General features: G+C 40.3%; 1 protein-coding gene and 1 pseudogene across 2 annotated transcripts in view; one reads left to right on the forward strand and one right to left on the reverse strand.

Annotated features, from left to right (window-relative positions):
* Nucleotides 1–17,499, forward strand: part of SNAPC3 (small nuclear RNA activating complex polypeptide 3) — a 30,172-nt gene that overhangs the window by 5,046 nt on the left and 7,627 nt on the right. For both annotated transcript variants that reach the window (XM_006764913.2, XM_006764914.2), the window contains exons 3-7: nt 2,234–2,318; nt 7,338–7,442; nt 10,956–11,105; nt 15,356–15,438; nt 16,890–17,054. In XM_006764913.2, coding sequence (XP_006764976.1) covers nt 2,234–2,318; nt 7,338–7,442; nt 10,956–11,105; nt 15,356–15,438; nt 16,890–17,054 — 588 coding nt within the window. The remainder of the gene's footprint in view (nt 1–2,233; nt 2,319–7,337; nt 7,443–10,955; nt 11,106–15,355; nt 15,439–16,889; nt 17,055–17,499) is intronic.
* LOC102756395 lies at nt 14,194–14,960 on the reverse strand (annotated as a pseudogene).

Below are 17,499 nucleotides of genomic sequence, written 5' to 3' on the forward strand. Positions count from 1 at the left end.
AAGCCAAACGGGTTTTGGCTATAGCAGTTGATTTTAATCCTATCCATTCTATTCCAAAGGTTAGGGCATTTCTTATCTCCATTCCAAGGTTACTCTATTGTTCTATTAAGCTACAAGGAAGTAACTGAAGGAGATTATCCTAAGTAAAGATTATGTAGCTTAATCGTGATTGTTCGTAGTTAAAGTGATTAACTACCCGCCTGGCACTTAGTTAAGGGGTTTTACGGACTTATTCCCTTCCTTAGTCCTGTTAATCCCTAACTCCAGGGAAAAAATCCCCACCTGGGGAAACAACCTTTCTCAGAGAGGTGACCTTGGTTAAAACACATAGTGCTAAGAAGGGGAGCAAACATATTAAGAACAGTATGCCATATACGCCAGGTCCCTTGAAACATCTGCTGTGCAGATGTTTCTTCCCCGCAGTGACTGAGTCAAGCAGCAAGGATGAACCAGCTTCCAGCAAATTCCCCCATTTTTATTTTTCAAATGACAGCGCATGTCAATCAGCAGCCACCTCTCAGATTGGGTTGTTTGTGACTTTGCCAACAGGTCAGTCCGAGGCTTAACCCTATATCGGCTCCCCACACTGAGACATGGAAATAATAGAGGATGAGCCTTGAGCCTCTTATGGTATCAGAAAGTAAGGACGTGCTATAAAAAGGAAAAAAGAAATGATGGCTTGTTGAAAGAACAGGAGCCAACTTGAAGAAGCTCCTAATGGACAAAGCTAAAACAATTTGAGCAACAAAATAATGGTAGTATTAAATTTTAACCTATAGAATAAAATATATAAATATGGGTTTATACTAATATAAATGACCAAATAAATAAATGGGAGGAAAGAGACAGGTCTTCCTCATAATATCAATGAATAAAGGTAGAATGAGGGAAATAGAGAATCACCATTAGGCATACTACAGTAATAAATGTTGCAGTCAGAATCTATGCATGCTAAAATTTCTGGGTGACAGTTTGAGAAAGGAGATGCATAGTTTTAAAGTATCTCCCCCAAATACTTATCAAGTACAAAGGAAAAGTATCTTTCAAGTGTAGGAACTTGGGAGACAAGATAAGCATCACCAGTGATAAGACATCCAGGGTGGGCAAAAGTAGGTTTACCGTTGTGAGTATGTAAAACAGAGTAGTATATTCTTTGAATGGCCGACCAATGACAGAGACCAAGTGCCCTTCCCTCCACGTCTCCACAAGTAGATGTGTCCACGCTGTGTAACAGTCCCCACTGAGCCCCTGCCCCTTCCAGTCAGGGTTCTAATGGGTTGATAGTTTTCTGTGCTGGCCACGTTGGTTCCAAAGATCCTTTGGAGGGGGTCAGGGGAGACCGCCTCAACTGGGAGCTCTGAGCAAAGCAGCTGTAAGAATAACGACCCTAGAGGTGCTCCCGGGCCCTCGGCCACTTTCCCACAGGAGCCTGGTGCCACTGCTGCAGTTCTGTAAGGGAGGAGGGGGCCTTCCGGCTGTCCTGTCTGCCTGTGCAGGCCCGTCTCAGATCCCTGCTTATCGAACAGTCCTGACCTACTAGTAATGTCTCCCCTTCAGGAGCAGTCTGGGCATTGAAAGCACCTGGGAGCCGAAACCGGTTTGGCTCAGTGGAGTAGTATATTCTTGTATTATTATGTATTGTATTTCCATATGAAGAGCTGTAAGCCTACTTTTGCCCATCCTGTATTAACATCATTAACCTCCTGATGATACAGTGAAGGACATCATCATTCTTGTGGTATTCTTGCCAAAAATGTATAGGCTTACCCCAATCATGAGGCACTCAAACCCAAACTGAAGAACACGACAAAATAACTGATGAGAGCTCCCCAGAAGTGTCAGGATCATGAAAGACAAGGAGAGACTGCAGAACTGTGAAGGACGGGAGGAAAAAGCAGAGGAAATGCAATGTGGCGTCCTGCTCAGAATGCCAGGACAGAAGAGAGGCATTAGAATTATTTTTAAGGACTACATTTAAATATTTGTGAACTTCCAAAAAGGTCAGTAGTTAATAATACTGTATTCAGGTTAATTTCCTAGTCTTAATCATTATACTGTGATCAGGTAAGATGTTACCGTAGAGGAAGCCAGGTGAGAGATATAAGGGAACTCTTTGTACTATTTTTACAGCTTTCCTTTGGTCTAAAATTAGTTCAAAATAAATGAATATTGAAGATGTGTTTGAAGCCCAGTAGAGAATGCTGATGTTTGATTGTTCTTGTATCTGTAACAGGGTTAGAAAGAAGCTTTTGGAACATCGGGAAGAAACATTAACGATAGATCGGGCCTGCAGACAGGAAATACTTGCTTATGAGATGGTAAGAGTCTCATCTTGTTCACCTTTTCCCATGAAACCATGAGCTTCGTCATTGGGTGCGGGCCAATGGTGCCTGTGTGGTGGCTCTATGTTGGGTATGCTTAGTTGAAAGCAAACTAGAGAAACTTTATTGGGGCTGGGGAGTCATCTTTCATCTCCTTTGTTAAATCTGTTACTACATAGTTTATTTTTTATGCTATTTTAAATAAAATTGTTTTTTTTAATAGGTTTTATATCCTGCAATTTTGCTTAATTTTTTTTATTAGCTGTCACAGGGTTTTTGTGTGTGAATCCTTTACACTTTCATACACTGAAGCTCATGCATGGGCCCTGGCTGGGCAGTTCAGTTTGCTAGAGTGCCCTCCCCATGTGCCAAGGTTGTAGGATCGATCTCTGGTGAGGGCACATACACGAAGCCACCAATGAATGTGTAGATAAGTGGGACAGCAAATCAATGTCTTTGTGTCAGGGACTTTATGTGGTGATTGTGCAGATATTCCTTGAGTTCTTAAACTAAGATCTCACTCTAAATAAAAATGTTTTTAAATTTTAAAAAAAGATAATGTATGTATTTCTCTGTAAACAGATAACTTTATCTCTTTCCAGTTTGGTTTACTCACTCTCTCTTTCTTCCTTCTTCCCTTTTTCCCCCTTGCCTAATTGCTCTGGCTAGAATTTCTAGTACTGTGTTGAAAGAAGTGACAAAAGTGCACATCCTTATCAGTTGTCACTGTGGACATCACTGATGATGTCCTTCACTGTATCACACTGAGTGTGATCTTCGCTGTGAATTTTTCACATATAGCCTTTATCAGGTTGAGTAAATTCCCTTCTATTCCTAGTTTGTTTAAGTGTTTTATCATGAAAAAGAATTGGATTTGTCAAATGCATTTTCTTCATCAGTTGAGATGATGATGTAGGTTTTCCTGCCATCGTTCTATTAGTGTGGTATATTACATTGATTGATTTGTATGGGTTGAACTTATCCTTGTATCCTGAGTGTAAGTCCCACTTGCTTGTGGCATATAATCTTGTTTATACGCAGTTGAATTCAGGTTGCTAATATTTCGTTGAGGAGTTTGGCATTTATGTTCATAAAGGATATTGGCCTTGAGTTTTCTTGTAGTGTTTTTGTTTGACTTTGGTTTCAGCGTCTACTGATCTCAGAATGAGTTAGGAAATATTCTCTCAACTCTTCTGAGTTTTTTGAAGACTTGGAGAAGGGTTAGTGTTATTAACTTCCTTTGCTATTTGGGAGAATTCACCAGTGAAGCAATCTCCTCGGCTTTTCTTTGTTAGGAGGATTTTAATTGCTAAGTCAGTCTCTGCGTATAGATCTGCGTATTGATTTTCTATTTCTTCCTGAGTCTATTCCTTCCTGCTAGCTTCAGGTTTAGCTTGCTCTTTTCTGGTTCCTAATTGTATACAATTAGTTACTGATTTCAGATTGTTCTTTTTAAGGTAGGTGTTTATAGTTCTAAGGTTTTCATTTTTTGTACTGTTTTTGCTGCACTTCATACATTTCTTATCTTGTGTTTTTATTTTCATTTGTCTCAAGGTATTTTCTGATTTCCTTTTGACCCATTGGTTATTTGTGAATGTGTTGCTTCATTTCCACATATCTGAATTTTTCAGTTTTCTTCCTGTTATTGATTTCTAGTTTCATCAATTGTGATGAGAAAAGATACTTTTTATGATTTTAGTCTTTTTAAATTTATGAAGTCTTGGTGGTCTGTCTCGAGAATGGTCTGTGTACTTGAGAACATTATGTATTCTGCTGCTGTTGGATAGCGTGTTCTGTAAATCGCTTAGGTCTTGTTGGTTTATAGTGTTGTTCATGTCTTCTATTTCCTTAATAATTATCTGTCTCGTTTTCTACTCATTGAAATTTGGGTTTTGAAGTTTCCAACTATTGTAAAACCATCTATTTCTTGCTTTAGCTCTGTCAATTTTTGATTTATGTATTTTGGGGTTCTGTTTTTAACTGCAGGTATGTTTATATTTACTGTTTCTTCTTGCTGGATTGCACCTTTTATCAATATACAAGGTGTCTCAAAAATGTATACACACTTTGAATAATTGTAAAGTCAGTGTTTATTAAAATACATTGCATTTTTTAAAAATGAGCTATCACCTGTTAAAGTGTGTATACATTTTTGGGGGAACACCCTACGAAAGCCCTTCTTTGTCTTTTGTAACCTCTTAACTTAAAGCCTATTTTGTCTGATAACAAGACAGCCATCCCAGCTTCAGCCTTCTTTTGGTTACTGTTTGCATAGAATATCATTTTCTGTTCTTTTATTTTCACCTTTGTGTCTTCATATCTAGAGTCTCTCAGAGAAAGAGAGAGAGAGAGAGACAGAGAGAGAGAGAGAGAGAGACTGTGTGTGTATGTGTGTAAAGTTTTTTATCCAATCTGCCAGTCTTTTTGCCTTTTTAATGGGACAATTTAGTCCATTTACGTTTAAAGTAATTACAGGTAAGGACTTACTTCTGTTTATCTATTTGTATGTATATATATTTTTGTTCCTCAATTCTTCTATTCCTGCGTTTTTTGTATTTAGTTGACTTTTTTGTGGCCTATCATTTTGCTTCCCTTCTTTTCCTTCTATATATGTTCTACTTATTTTCTTACTGGTTACCTTGAGGATTACAGTTAACATCTTAAATTATAGCCCTAACCGGTTTGGCTCAGTGGATAGAGCGTCGGCCTGCGGACTGAAGGGTCCCAGGTTTGATTCTGGTCAAAGGCATATACCTTGGTTGCGGGCACATCCCCAATAGGGAGTGTGCAGGAGGCAGCTGGATTGATGTTTCTTTCTAATCAATGTTTCTAACTCTCTATCCCTTTCCCTTCCTTTCTGTAAAAAAAAAATCAATTAAAAAAATGTATTTAAATAAATAAATAAATAAAATAACCTAGTTTTGATAATACCAACTTTGTTTTAGTAATATCCAGAAGAATCAGTACACTGTGCCTATACATCTCCATCCCTCCCCCTTTAGATTGTTATTGTCACAGATTACATCTTCATATATTATCTACATGTCTATTAACAAATATATAAATACTGTTTTGTGTGTTTGAATAAAAGAAGTTATAAACCAAAAGTATAGTAATACCTGGCTTTCATATTTACTTATGTAGTTTATCTGAAAAAATATTCCAATTTCTCCCTCATCTTGAAGGATAGTTTTTCCAGGTATAGAATTCTTGGCTGACAGGGTTTTCTCTCCCCACCACCCTCCATTGCTTTTAATGTGTAGTCCCACTGCCTTCTTGTCTACATAGTTTCTGGTGAGAAATTGGCTGTTGATCTTATTAAAGAACCTCATTTTCTTTATCTCTCTGTATATAGTTTTCTTTAGGTCATTGAGTACATTTAAGGCAGTTGATTTAACATCACTGACTAGTAATTTCAACATCTGGGCTCCCTCAAGGGTGGTTTCTGTCAAATTCTTTTTTTCTTGTAAGTGGGCCATATTTTCCTGTTTCTTTGTGTGTTTTATAAGTTTTTTAATGAGAACTGGACATTCTGAGTGTGTTTATTACTTGTTGAGGGCTGGAGCTATTTGGGACTTTTCCAAACTACTTTTCCAAATTAGTATTTTGTGTTGTGTATTATCACTGATGTTTTTGTTTCATTATCTCTGTGGTCAGCCAGTGACATTACTTAAATGTCTATCTCCACAAATGAGAACAGGTCCTATCCCTTTAAGTCAGCGGTTCTCAATCTGTGGGTCACCGCCCCTTTGGGGTCAAACGACCCTTTCACAGGGGTCGCCTAAGACCATCGGAAAACACATATATAATTACATATTGTTTTTGTGATTAATCACTATGCTTTAATTAAGTTCAATTTATAACAATGAAAATACATCCTGCATATCAGATATTTACATTACGATTCTTAACAGTAGCAAAATTACAGTTATGAAGTAGCAACGAAAATAATTTTGTGGTTGGGGGACACCACAACATGAGGAACTGTAGTAAAGGGTCGCGGCATTAGGAAGGTTGAGAACCACTGCTTTAAGTTTCCAATAACTGCTGTTGGGGGAAGCCAAAACCAAGGCAAGTTTTTGCCCCAGTAGTTCAGAGCATCACTAGACCAACCCAAACACACAAGCACTAACACTTGGAGAACAGGGTCCCCACTGCCTGTCCTGGCATCAGCCACCATTTCTAGGCCCATGGGCTGCTATTTCCACATCTGCAGCAGGGCTGAAGAAGGGGGGAGTGGGTGGTAGTTGGTTTGTACCCTCTGCTCATTTATGAGAAATCAGCAGCTTGTCCCTGCTTTAAGCACTCCCCTGGTTGATATGAGTATCTGATCAGGTTCCACAGTTCGAAATGGTTCATTCCTGTCTCTCTTCCCATCTTACTGGTTGCTTTGGTGGCGGGACTGATCCTCCGTCACCATTTTGTGCGATATCACTCCCACTGACTTTTAAAATGTATTTTGTACTCTGGCGGCCCCCTTTTCATAGTTACTAAGCAGATATAGAAGAAAGTGTGTTTTGGCCTAAGATGTGACAATGTTGTAAAGAGCAAGAGTTTTAGAGCCAGACAGATCTGTATTTGCATCCTATCTTGCTCGTTTACCTAAAGTAAACTTGAACCTTTGGCTTCATCTGTCAAATGGCCCTCAGAATAGTATGAGAGGAGGTATGGGAAGATTTGTACTTGTAAATGCCCATGTTATACCAACGTTACTGTAACTGATATTCCTATTATTCCTGTTTTATTATCAGTTGGTAAGCACTTAGTGCCAGACATCTTACGCGATGCTTTATGTACACATTCCCAGCAACAGGTCTATAAAATAAGTACTTCCTCTGTCTTACAGGAGATGAAACTAAAGCTTAGAGAGGTTTTATTAATTTTCTTGAAGTAGAATTAGGAGTCACAATCATGGCTGTTTGACTCAGTTGTTGCTCATAGCCATTGTTTCACACTGCCTCTTACCTGAGTCGTCGTGATTTTAATGCCTCTTATTAATTTGTTTTCCTCCTTCAGGAGTCACATGCCATAGGAAAAAAGCCTGAAAATCCAGCAGACATGATTGAAGAAGGGGAACTTATCCTATCTGTGAATGTCTTATACCCTGTTATATTTCATAAGGTCAGTAGTAAAACCTTTTGGATTCCACAGATAATATGAGTGACTTTTGTCAGATGGTTTAGTTATTTGAAGAGTCATATTTCTTAGATAAAATAGCAAGCACTATCTCATCTGGCATCCGGCTTATGCTCTGGGGTTCTTTGTTTTAGAAAGAAATATTGTAAATGCGATCAAGTTGCAAATAATCTCTTGATTAATATGATTGCAATTTTAGTGTTGGGATACATACCCTGGTTTCTGCACTGGGAGCAACTGCAAGTTTATAGGAATCTGCATGATTCTAATTATATGTTGTCATGAGGGTTGCTTTTCCCCCCAGGAGTGGAGTGACTTTTGTTCACCAGCTTAGAATATTTGGGAAGTTATATAACTAAAGACAGCTCTTCTTTGATGAAAATGCACAAAGTTAACAGGTCAGGGGTATCTAGGAATTCCTTAGGCGTCTCTAATAAAAAGAACTATCCTGTACCAGGGTGTATGTATTATTATTATTTTAAATATATTTTTATTGATTTCAGAGAAGAAGGGAGGAGAGGGAGAGAGAGAGAGAAACATCAATGATGAGAGAGAATCATCAATCAGCTGCCTCCTGCACGCTCCACACTGGGGTCTGAGCCCGCAACCCGAGCATATGCCTCCTGGTTCATAGGTCAACACCCAACCACTGAGCCACACCAGCCGGGTGGGTGTATGTATTCTTGATTCCTCAAAAAATGTTATACACTTTGATAAGGTTAAATGCAATATTACTGTACATATACTGCACTTGTGAATAATTAGGCTTTTCTGAAGCATCTGGAATATACTAGTAGTTAGTAGTAATTGTCTTGTTTGATGAAGATCTTAAATTGCCAATCAAAACCAAACCAATACAATGGAACCTCTGGGTTTATAACATTACAGAAGTGAATAGATTACTTGACTTCAGTGTGGTAACTTCCAGGACATTTTAAAAGAGAGTGCTGCTGGATGAAGTTAAGAGTCCACAGGCTTTTCATGCCGATGTCATTTCGTAGCATCTTGATTTTAAACTTTAGTGTAAACTAAAATAATGTTCTATTACCAACTGTCTGAGTCCATTCCGGCTTCTGTAACAAAATATCACTGCCTGAGTAGCTTATAAACAACAGAAATTTATTTCTGACGGTTCTGAAGACAGGAAGTCCAAGGTCAGGCTGCCAGCATGGTCAGGTTGATGACTTCTCTCTCACATGGCAGAAGGGGCTAGGGAGCTCTGTGGGAGCTCTTTTATTTATTTATTCATTAAAAGAATTTTGCCCTAACTGGTTTGGCTCAGTGGATAGAGCGTCGGCCTGCGGACTCAAGGGTCCCAGGTTTGATTCCGGTCAAGGGCATGTGCCTTGGTTGTGGGCACATCCCCAGTGGGGGGTGTGCAGGAGGCAGCTGATTGATGCTTCTCTCTCATCGATGTTTCTAACTATCCCTCTCCCTCTCTGTAAAAAATCAATAAAATATATATTTTTTAAAAAAGAATTTTACTGAACCCTAGTCAGTGCTCAGTGGTTAGAGCGTTAGCCTGTGAACTGAAGGGTCCCAGGTTTGATTCCCGTCAAGGGTAGGTATTTCAGTTGCAGGCTCGATCCCCGGCGCAGAGGCACATACGGGAGACAACCAGATGTGTCTCTCTCACATCAATGATTCTCTCTGTCTCTCCTTGTCTCTTCCATTCTCTAGAAAATCAGTGGGAAAAATATCCTCAGGTGAGGATTAACAAACAAACAAAAAGAATTTCATTGACTTTTAGAGAGAAAGGGAGAGGGAAAGACACAAAGAAACATCAATACATCAGAGCAAAACATTGGCCGCCTGCCTCCTGCACACCCCCACCCCACCCCTAGGGATTGAATCCAAAACCCAGGCATGTTCCCTGACTGGGAATAGAATCAGCATCCTTTTGGTGCACGAGATGATGCCCAACCAACTAAGCCACACTCGTCCAGGGCTTGCTTGCTTTTTTTTTTTTTTTTTAATATTTTATTGATTTTTTACAGAGAGAAAGGGAGAGAGATAGAGAGTTAGACACATCGATGAGAGAGAAACATTGATCAGCTGCCTCCTGCATATCTCCTACTGGAGATGTGCACGCAACCCAGGTACATGCCCTTGACAGGAATCGAACCTGGGACCTTTCAGTCCGCAGGCCGACGCTCTATCCACTGAGCCAAACCGGTTTTGGCATTGCTTGCTTTTTTTAAATGAGAGAAGTTCATTGATAAAGTGACAGAGATAGTAGAAGGGCCCTTGGCGCTTAGGAGAAAGGCAGAGGTAACACGTGGGGGGGTGGGGGGAAGGGGAAGGCGTGGGCATGCTCCTGGAGCCGGGGATAAGAGCACTAATCCCACCCATGAGCACACCCTCATGAGCCAGTTTCCTCCCAAAGGCCCCGCCTCCTAACACCGTCACTTTGGGTGTCAGAATTCCAACATGAATGTTTCGGGTGGACACAAACTTTCAGACCGTCGCACCAAGTGTCTCAGTTATCCCCAAGGGTTTTAATTTATGCAGGTGACTGCGTGACAACAGCAGAGGCTAATGCCACGGAAAGAAGATTTTTATTACACTTTCTGAGAGGAGGAGGTGTGCCGTGCTATGTAGAGCCACAGGGGAAGCACCAGTGTCAGTCAGGAGGCGGAAAGGAGGGAGGGGAAGGCAGAGACCACAGCCTTTATTAGGGTTTCTGCAAGGAAGGCGTGGCAGGAGAGTAGACAGTTGGGGCGGGCTAGTTTGAATAATTCTACTGGGCTCTGGGGCACAGGGGTTGTCTGTACCTCGATTTAGGATTGTTATGCCCAGATTTCAGGATCCCCAAAAGACCACCGGGGAGCCAGCCGAGTCCGAAGCAGAGTCTTTATTCGAGTTAGCTCAGCTCCCGACCACACTCACTGATGCAGCGGCAAGCAGCAGAGAGAGCTAGCTCTGTGTGAGAGGGGTTTTATAGGGGGGTTGGAGTAAGGGGAGGAGAGAGGACTGTGGGCTCTGCCGATTGGCCAGGCGCAAGTCGGTGTCTTGTTACACAGGATGTGGTCGTATCTATGGCGCGCACTTCCCTTGATTGTCATTGCTTAAAGAACTCCTAGGTGTGGCTAGCAGAGGCTTGGGCTTCTGGGAAGAAGCTCCTTGCTGAGCACATGGCTAAGGCTGCTGCCCAAAAAATGGAGGATCCGGGGTAAGATGGAGGGCGTAGCCCTCGCCCTTTCAGGATAAGTGAGAAGTTGGCTTGGTGTGTGGGAGTTAGATTAAGGAGGTGGGCTCACGGTATAGGCTCTGTATCACAGAGGAGATGGAAACAGCTTTGGCCATCAGTTTGGATCTGTACCTAATGAAGGCCAAATAGACAAATACGGAATTTAAGAAAACACAGAACACCAAGTTAGGAGGATCACTTAAATCAAGAAAACCAATAACATAATTCAGATCTGATCCTGACAGGATTTGTAGTTAAATTGCTTATCTCTAAGCGGACACTTATCTACTTAACTGTTTGACTTTTAGCACAAAGAGCACAAACCATACCAGACGATGCTGGTACTGGGCAATCAGAAGCTCACGGAACTAAGGGACTCAATTTGCTGTGTCAGTGACCTCCAGATTGGTGGGGAATTCAGCAACACTCCTGACCAGGCCCCTGAGCACATCAGCAAAGTAAGGTGATTTTTCTTTTTTATTACCCCCATAAAGCAAGAGGAAATAAGAGTGCTAAGCTAAGGACGTAATGGTTACTCTAGCACAGTGGTCAGCAAACTGCGGCTCGGCAAACAGCGGCTCAAGAGCCAGATGCGGCTCTTTGGCCCCTTTTAGTGTGGCTCTTCCACAAAATACTGGCTCTTCCACAAAATACCGACTTCTGCGCATGGGCCACGGAGTTTCAATTGCACTGTATGTGCGTGCCCGCATGTGGTATTTTGTGGAAGACCTACACTCAAGGGGCCAAAGAGTCGCATGTGGCTTGCAAGCCACGGTTTGCCGACCACGGCTCTAGCAGGATCATCAATATTCCAGTCAGTGCTTTCTTCTTCTATCCATTCCCTCAAAACCTGTCTCCACTCTGCTCTTTATCATCAAGACCTTTTCAAAGCTAATCAGTTTTGATTTCCTCATGTCCTATTCCTTTTCAATCATTCTTTGTACATGCTTCCTTCAAAGGTCATAGTAACCACCTAACTGTTTCACCAGTTGATCTCTCTTCCATGTTGATACAACTTGATTTCACTGTAGCATTTGAACTTGCTGTTCACGCTCTCCTCTTTCAAACTCTGTGTGAGTTTGTTGTCACTGCCCCAGCAAAGGGTTGGAGTATAGGTGAGAATCTCATTGCCCATAGAAGGACCTGTCTGTTCGAGGACCCAATATCAAACCGGGATGTCGCATCTGATGTTTGTCATTGCTGGTGGTTCTCTGGGTGAAGCTCTCGAGAGGACAGAGAAACCGACATACTCAATAGATAATTATGCAAAGGACTGGTAGACTGCTATCCAGGGCCTTTTCAGAAGGGATCTCTTGCCCAGTAAAGTAGCGGGGCCTTGATCCTCCAGAATTTCATGATGTGCAAGCTTGAACTAACTCTTTTACCTGGTTCAACCAGCAGAGGACTTCAGAATTACTGGCCCGCTTAGGAGGGGCAGCACCTCCCGTAGAAGAGTGAAAGAGGTTTGGATCAACTAGAATGGAGACAGAGTGTGGACAAGAGCCATCACCATCTCCATTTTTATTTGTTCCCGTGCCACCAGCCACATAGACGTTAATAACTTAGGTTTTGTCTTACTTGTTCTTATTCTAATTGTTCTCCTGAACTTTCCCCCAGTTTTCATGGTTTTAAGCAAACTCTAATCTTGGTTCATCTCTCCCTGTAGCCACATTCTTTCCTGATCTCCAAGCTGTTAATTTTTAGCACCTACTGGACATGTTGTTTTGTTCAGTGATGTTTATGTCTTTATTCCCTTGATGGTGTCTGGCACAGAGGAAGTGCCCAGATAGTTGTTGAATAAATGAATAAACCACAGAAACCTCAAGCTCAATGTTTAATGGATGACTTGCAATTTATTTTTTGTTTTGATTTTTTATTTTATTGATTGATTGATTGATTGATTTGAAAAGAGAGGAAGAGAGAGAAACATTGATTTGTTGTCCCACCTACTTATGCATTCACTGGTTGATTACTGTATGTGCCCTGACCAGGGATTGAATCCGAAACCCTGGTGGGTTGGGATGACACCCCGATCAACTGGCCAGGGCGTGGATGATGTAGGATTTAGATGGAAAACATTTTTTGTTCTTTTAGAGTTCCCTTCTAATCTACCTATATATATATAAAAGCCTAGATGACCGAACAACCTGTCCACCGGTTGCTGTGATGCACACTGACCACCAGGGGAAAGACGCTCAACACAGGAGCTGCCCCCTGGTGGTCAGTGCACTCCTACGGTGGGAGCACTGCTCAGCTGACCGATGGGCGCCAGACGCAGGGCTCACAGCTGGCTGCCGCAGCCCGGAGACCTCAGTGGAGCGGCAGTGAGCCTACAGTGGGGCCGGGATGAGAAGGAGCAGCAGGCAGGAGCAGTAGGCTGTGTTGGACTGCGGGCTTCGGCCTGATTCCTGCAAGCTACGCCGAGTGACCCCACCAGTGCATGAATCCGTGCACTGAGCCTCTAGTTAAAGATAATGCCAAGGAATTAAGTTGCCTAAGTCACTTAAAATGAAGTTCTGTAGAAACATTTGTAATGAACAAAATTTTATATACAGTAAACTTTCTTTTTGTTTCCTAAATAAGGCAGTATTTATTCTTTCAGAACCTTTATTTTGGACCCTGGCTGACCTCTTTGAGAGTCTAGAAGTATATTAGGTGGCAGATTTTGTGTTAGCAGCCAGACATGGCATTATTATATATCATATCCTGTTATCTCTGCAACCACCTGGGAGGAAGGTAATGGTTTCACTCATTTTCACGAAGAAAAAGAGGGTCAGGGAGATTTAGTGAGCTGTCAAGGGGACACAGCAAAGCTGGTCTTGTAAGGGTGTCTGGTTGTCACCTTGTAAAGGTAACACCAATGCCTGACCTGTAAATGGGACAATGAAAAAAATAGAAACTTTAAAGTCCTAGCAAGAGATTAGGTTATCTTAAGGTAAAATTATTTTAATACCTAAAGCTTATATATCTTTTGTAGTTCATACACTGCTTTTGATTCTCATCACAATCCTGTAAAATAGCATGCCAGGTATTATTTTGATTTTACAGGTCCGAGAGGGAAGTGTAGGTTAAAGAAGAGAACACAGGGGTCTAATTCTAAGAATATGGCGAAAGACAAGTCTAACAGAGTGGTTCTCAGCACAGGTTGGACATTTAACCACTGGGGGAGCTTGGGACAACACTGGTGCCTGAGACACATCTTCAGGGCGTCTCATTTCATAGATCTGAGATGAGACTTAGTCTTTGATGGTTTTGTGATTCTGTTACGTAGTTGGGATTGAGAGATACCCCTGTGACAGGAATTCTGATAGCCTGAAAGTTAGAAACCTAAGGTTCAGCCCTGGTCATGTGGCTCGGTTGGTGAGCGTCGTCCCGTGCACCGAGAGGTTGCCGATTCAGTTCCAGGTTAGGGTACATGTTGGGGTTGCCGTTTTGATCCCCAGAAGGGTGCATGAAGGAGGCAGGTGATCCATGTTTCTCTCTCTTCCTTTCCCTCTCTCTCAAATCAATAAAAACTCTTTTTCTTTTTACATGTGTCAGTACTTTTAATGTGTACATAAAATTATAGTAAAAAGACAACTATAAACAAGATGTAGCTTCTCCATTTCCATGGTCAGCTCACTGCATTATAGTAAACCAAGTTTATATTCCACCATCAAGTGTGGTTCTCCCATTAGTTCACTTTGTGATGGGTTATTAAGAATATCTTCAAATCCAGTAGTCTCATCATTACCCTCAAAATATCTAGTGAAAGGTTTAAGATTAGAAGAAACGGAAGACACTGAACTTGTTGCACTGCATTGAATTCCATTTGCAATTTTAGTGGAGCAAACAGACCTTGGATGTTTCTCAGTGTGGAAAAATTCATTTTATCTTGGTTGAACTGGAAATTTTTTTCTAATAATTGAAGAGGATGACTGGGCAAAAGTTCATTTTTCACATAAGAAAAACCTATTTGAAGAAGATCATGACTTTTAAAAGATCCACTTGCTGATTGCTCACTAACTAGAGTACTGTCCTTTAGCTGAGGTGAAGTCCTCTGGTATTCATCTTTAGCTCACTGTGCAAACAACCTCGCAAGCCCGGTAGCGTCAGCCAGCCAATAAAAATAAATTATAAAAAAGAAAAGAAAAACGTAAAGGTTCAGACCAGTTGTGCAACTACTATAGTACTTTGGGCAAGATTGCTGGAGTAAGAATAGAAATTCACATTCTGCCTGCCTAAGAGTTATTGAATATATAAAGAGGGAATTTTTATAAAAGCACATTGAAAAAAATTTTAAATGACAGATAAACATAACTATGGTTATTATCACTGGGAAACACCAAATATATGGCTGTTTAGTCTTTGATTCTAGTATCTAAAATAACTGTCATTGCTGTATGCATATAATAATATTGAAGTTTATTTCATTTCTATTTGTATTTCTTTCATGAATCTCAGAATATACAAATTTAAATCAAACCTAGATTAAAATAGCAATAGGATAAAACTTTATACCTTTATGCCTGGTAACTAATATAATATTTGTTACATAGGAGGTTTCCATTAAATCTTAAACAGATTATTAAATGGGCTGAGCCTATTCTCTGAAGTTGCATAGTTATTGTTAAATGTATTAGTGTAATTTTATGTCATACAAATTTTGATTTAATACTTAGAGCAGTTTTATAATTCCTTTTTCTCAATACCATTTGTTTTCTTATAGGACATATATAAATCAGCCTTCTTTTATTTTGAAGGAACATTTTATAACGATAGAAGATACCCTGAATGCAGAGATCTGAGCAGGTACAAATTCCAAAATCTTCTCAAAGTCTTTCCAGTTTCTAGTTCTCAAAATGGTATTGTCTCCACAAATCCTTTAACTTGTCTGTTAAGGATATTTGCCAGGGAATTATTTTATTAGTTTTTGTTAGGTTTGGGGTAAGAAATTCTTCCCATTTTTAAAATATGTGAAAAAGGTTGGTTTAGGTACTAATTAATCAATATTTTTATTCCAAGAAGAAAATTTTCCTACCAAAAGTACACGTCAGCCATTTCAGGATCTTGCTGGCTCTCCAGAATTGTTTTTTAAATGTATTATCTGCTATTTTAGAAATTACACTAACTCATTTGAGCCTTAGATACATCTAAAAAAGAAACTAAATCCCCTTAAACAATTTATAAATGTCTGTTCTTTGTATTAGATGATAGCAGTAAATCTGTCATTATTTTTCTGCTTGTTTAAGCGTGCACACTTGTTGGCTCTACGTGATATATATAGTTGCTTAAGTACAAAACATGAAAAATTTGCATCTAATTATGTGTTAGATCACACTTTTAAAAAAAATATTTTTGTTGATTTCAGAGTGGAAGGGGGAGAGGAAGAGGGAGAGAGAGAGAGAGAGAGACATCAATGATGAGAGAGAATCATTGCTTGGCTGTCTCCTGCGTGGCTCACACTGGAATTGAGCCTGCAATCTGGGCGTGTGCCCTGACAGGAAATTGAACTGTGACCTCCTGGTTCATAGGTCAACACTCAACCACTGAACCACACTGGCTGGGCAGACCACAGTTTTATTATCACTGTCCTCGCAAGTAGAGTTTATACATATATTTTTCTGAATGTTTATATAAATTCTCCTTCATTTTGGCCATTTGTATTTATATTCTAATGTAGCAGTTCTCAATCTCGGCCTCAGCACTTCTTTATACTGTAAATAATTGAGGACTCCCAGGAGGCTTTTATTAATGTGGGTTAAAGCTATCAATATGTATTAGCAATTCAGACTAAGAAATATTTTAAATAATGACTAATTTAAACATTAACATTTTTGTGAAAAATAACTTTTCAGAATAAAATAAAATAGATGAGTGACATTGTTATATGTTTTTCATTAAGTCTGAAGTGATAAACCATGTCATGTAGCCTGCAGAAAATGGTTACTTATGAGAATATAAGAGTTGAAAGGGCAGCAAATAACATTTTAGGATTATTGTAAAGATAATTTTGACCTCATGAACCCCTCTGGGGTCTCAGTAACCACACTATGAGAACTGCTACTCTAATTGATGAAGAAAAATTCAGAATTCCTAATTCAACATATACCAACATTATGATTTTCATTTCAAGATGGTAACTGTCCAGTTAATGGGTGAGCCAAATTTTGTGAAGTACTGCAGTCACAAACTGTTGTCAGCCATTTTTAGTTTTTTTGTGGAGCAATCATACATATCTTTGCCTTTTTCCCCCACCTCAGAACTATCATTGAGTGGTCAGAGGCCCATGACAGAGGCTATGGAAAATTTAAGACTGCTAAAATGGAAGATTTCACCTTCAATGACTTACGTATTAAACTGGGTTTTCCCTATTTATACTGTCACCAGGGAGACTGTGAACATGTTGTTGTCATTACTGACATAAGGTAAGTGGCATTACAGAACATTTTGTTTTCCTTTTCTGTGTTTTGCAGTATAAAAGCACAGTTGTTGTATTTTTAATAAGAGGAATAAAAGTAATTATCGGTGCAGCTTGGTTTGGCAACAGCGAAAATAAGTGCTTTCCATTCAGTGACCAACTTTGCATCCTCTGTTATTCATTTTTGGGGAAATATATATAAGTAGAGGCCTGGTGCACGAAATTCGTGCACTGGGGGGGGGTCCCGTCCCTCAGCCCAGCCTATACCCTCTCTAATCTGAGACCCCTCAGGGGATGTCCGACTGCTGGTTTAGGCCTGATTCCATAGAGAGAGACATCGATTAGCTGCCATAGGGATCGGGTCTAAACAGGCAGTCCAACATCCCTCTCACAATCCAGGACTGCTGGCTCCCAACCACTCACCTGCCTGCCTGCCTGATTGCCCCTAACCA

This window comes from Myotis davidii, unplaced genomic scaffold (genome assembly GCF_000327345.1).
Source record: "Myotis davidii unplaced genomic scaffold, ASM32734v1 scaffold197, whole genome shotgun sequence".
Lineage (NCBI taxonomy): Eukaryota > Metazoa > Chordata > Mammalia > Chiroptera > Vespertilionidae > Myotis > Myotis davidii.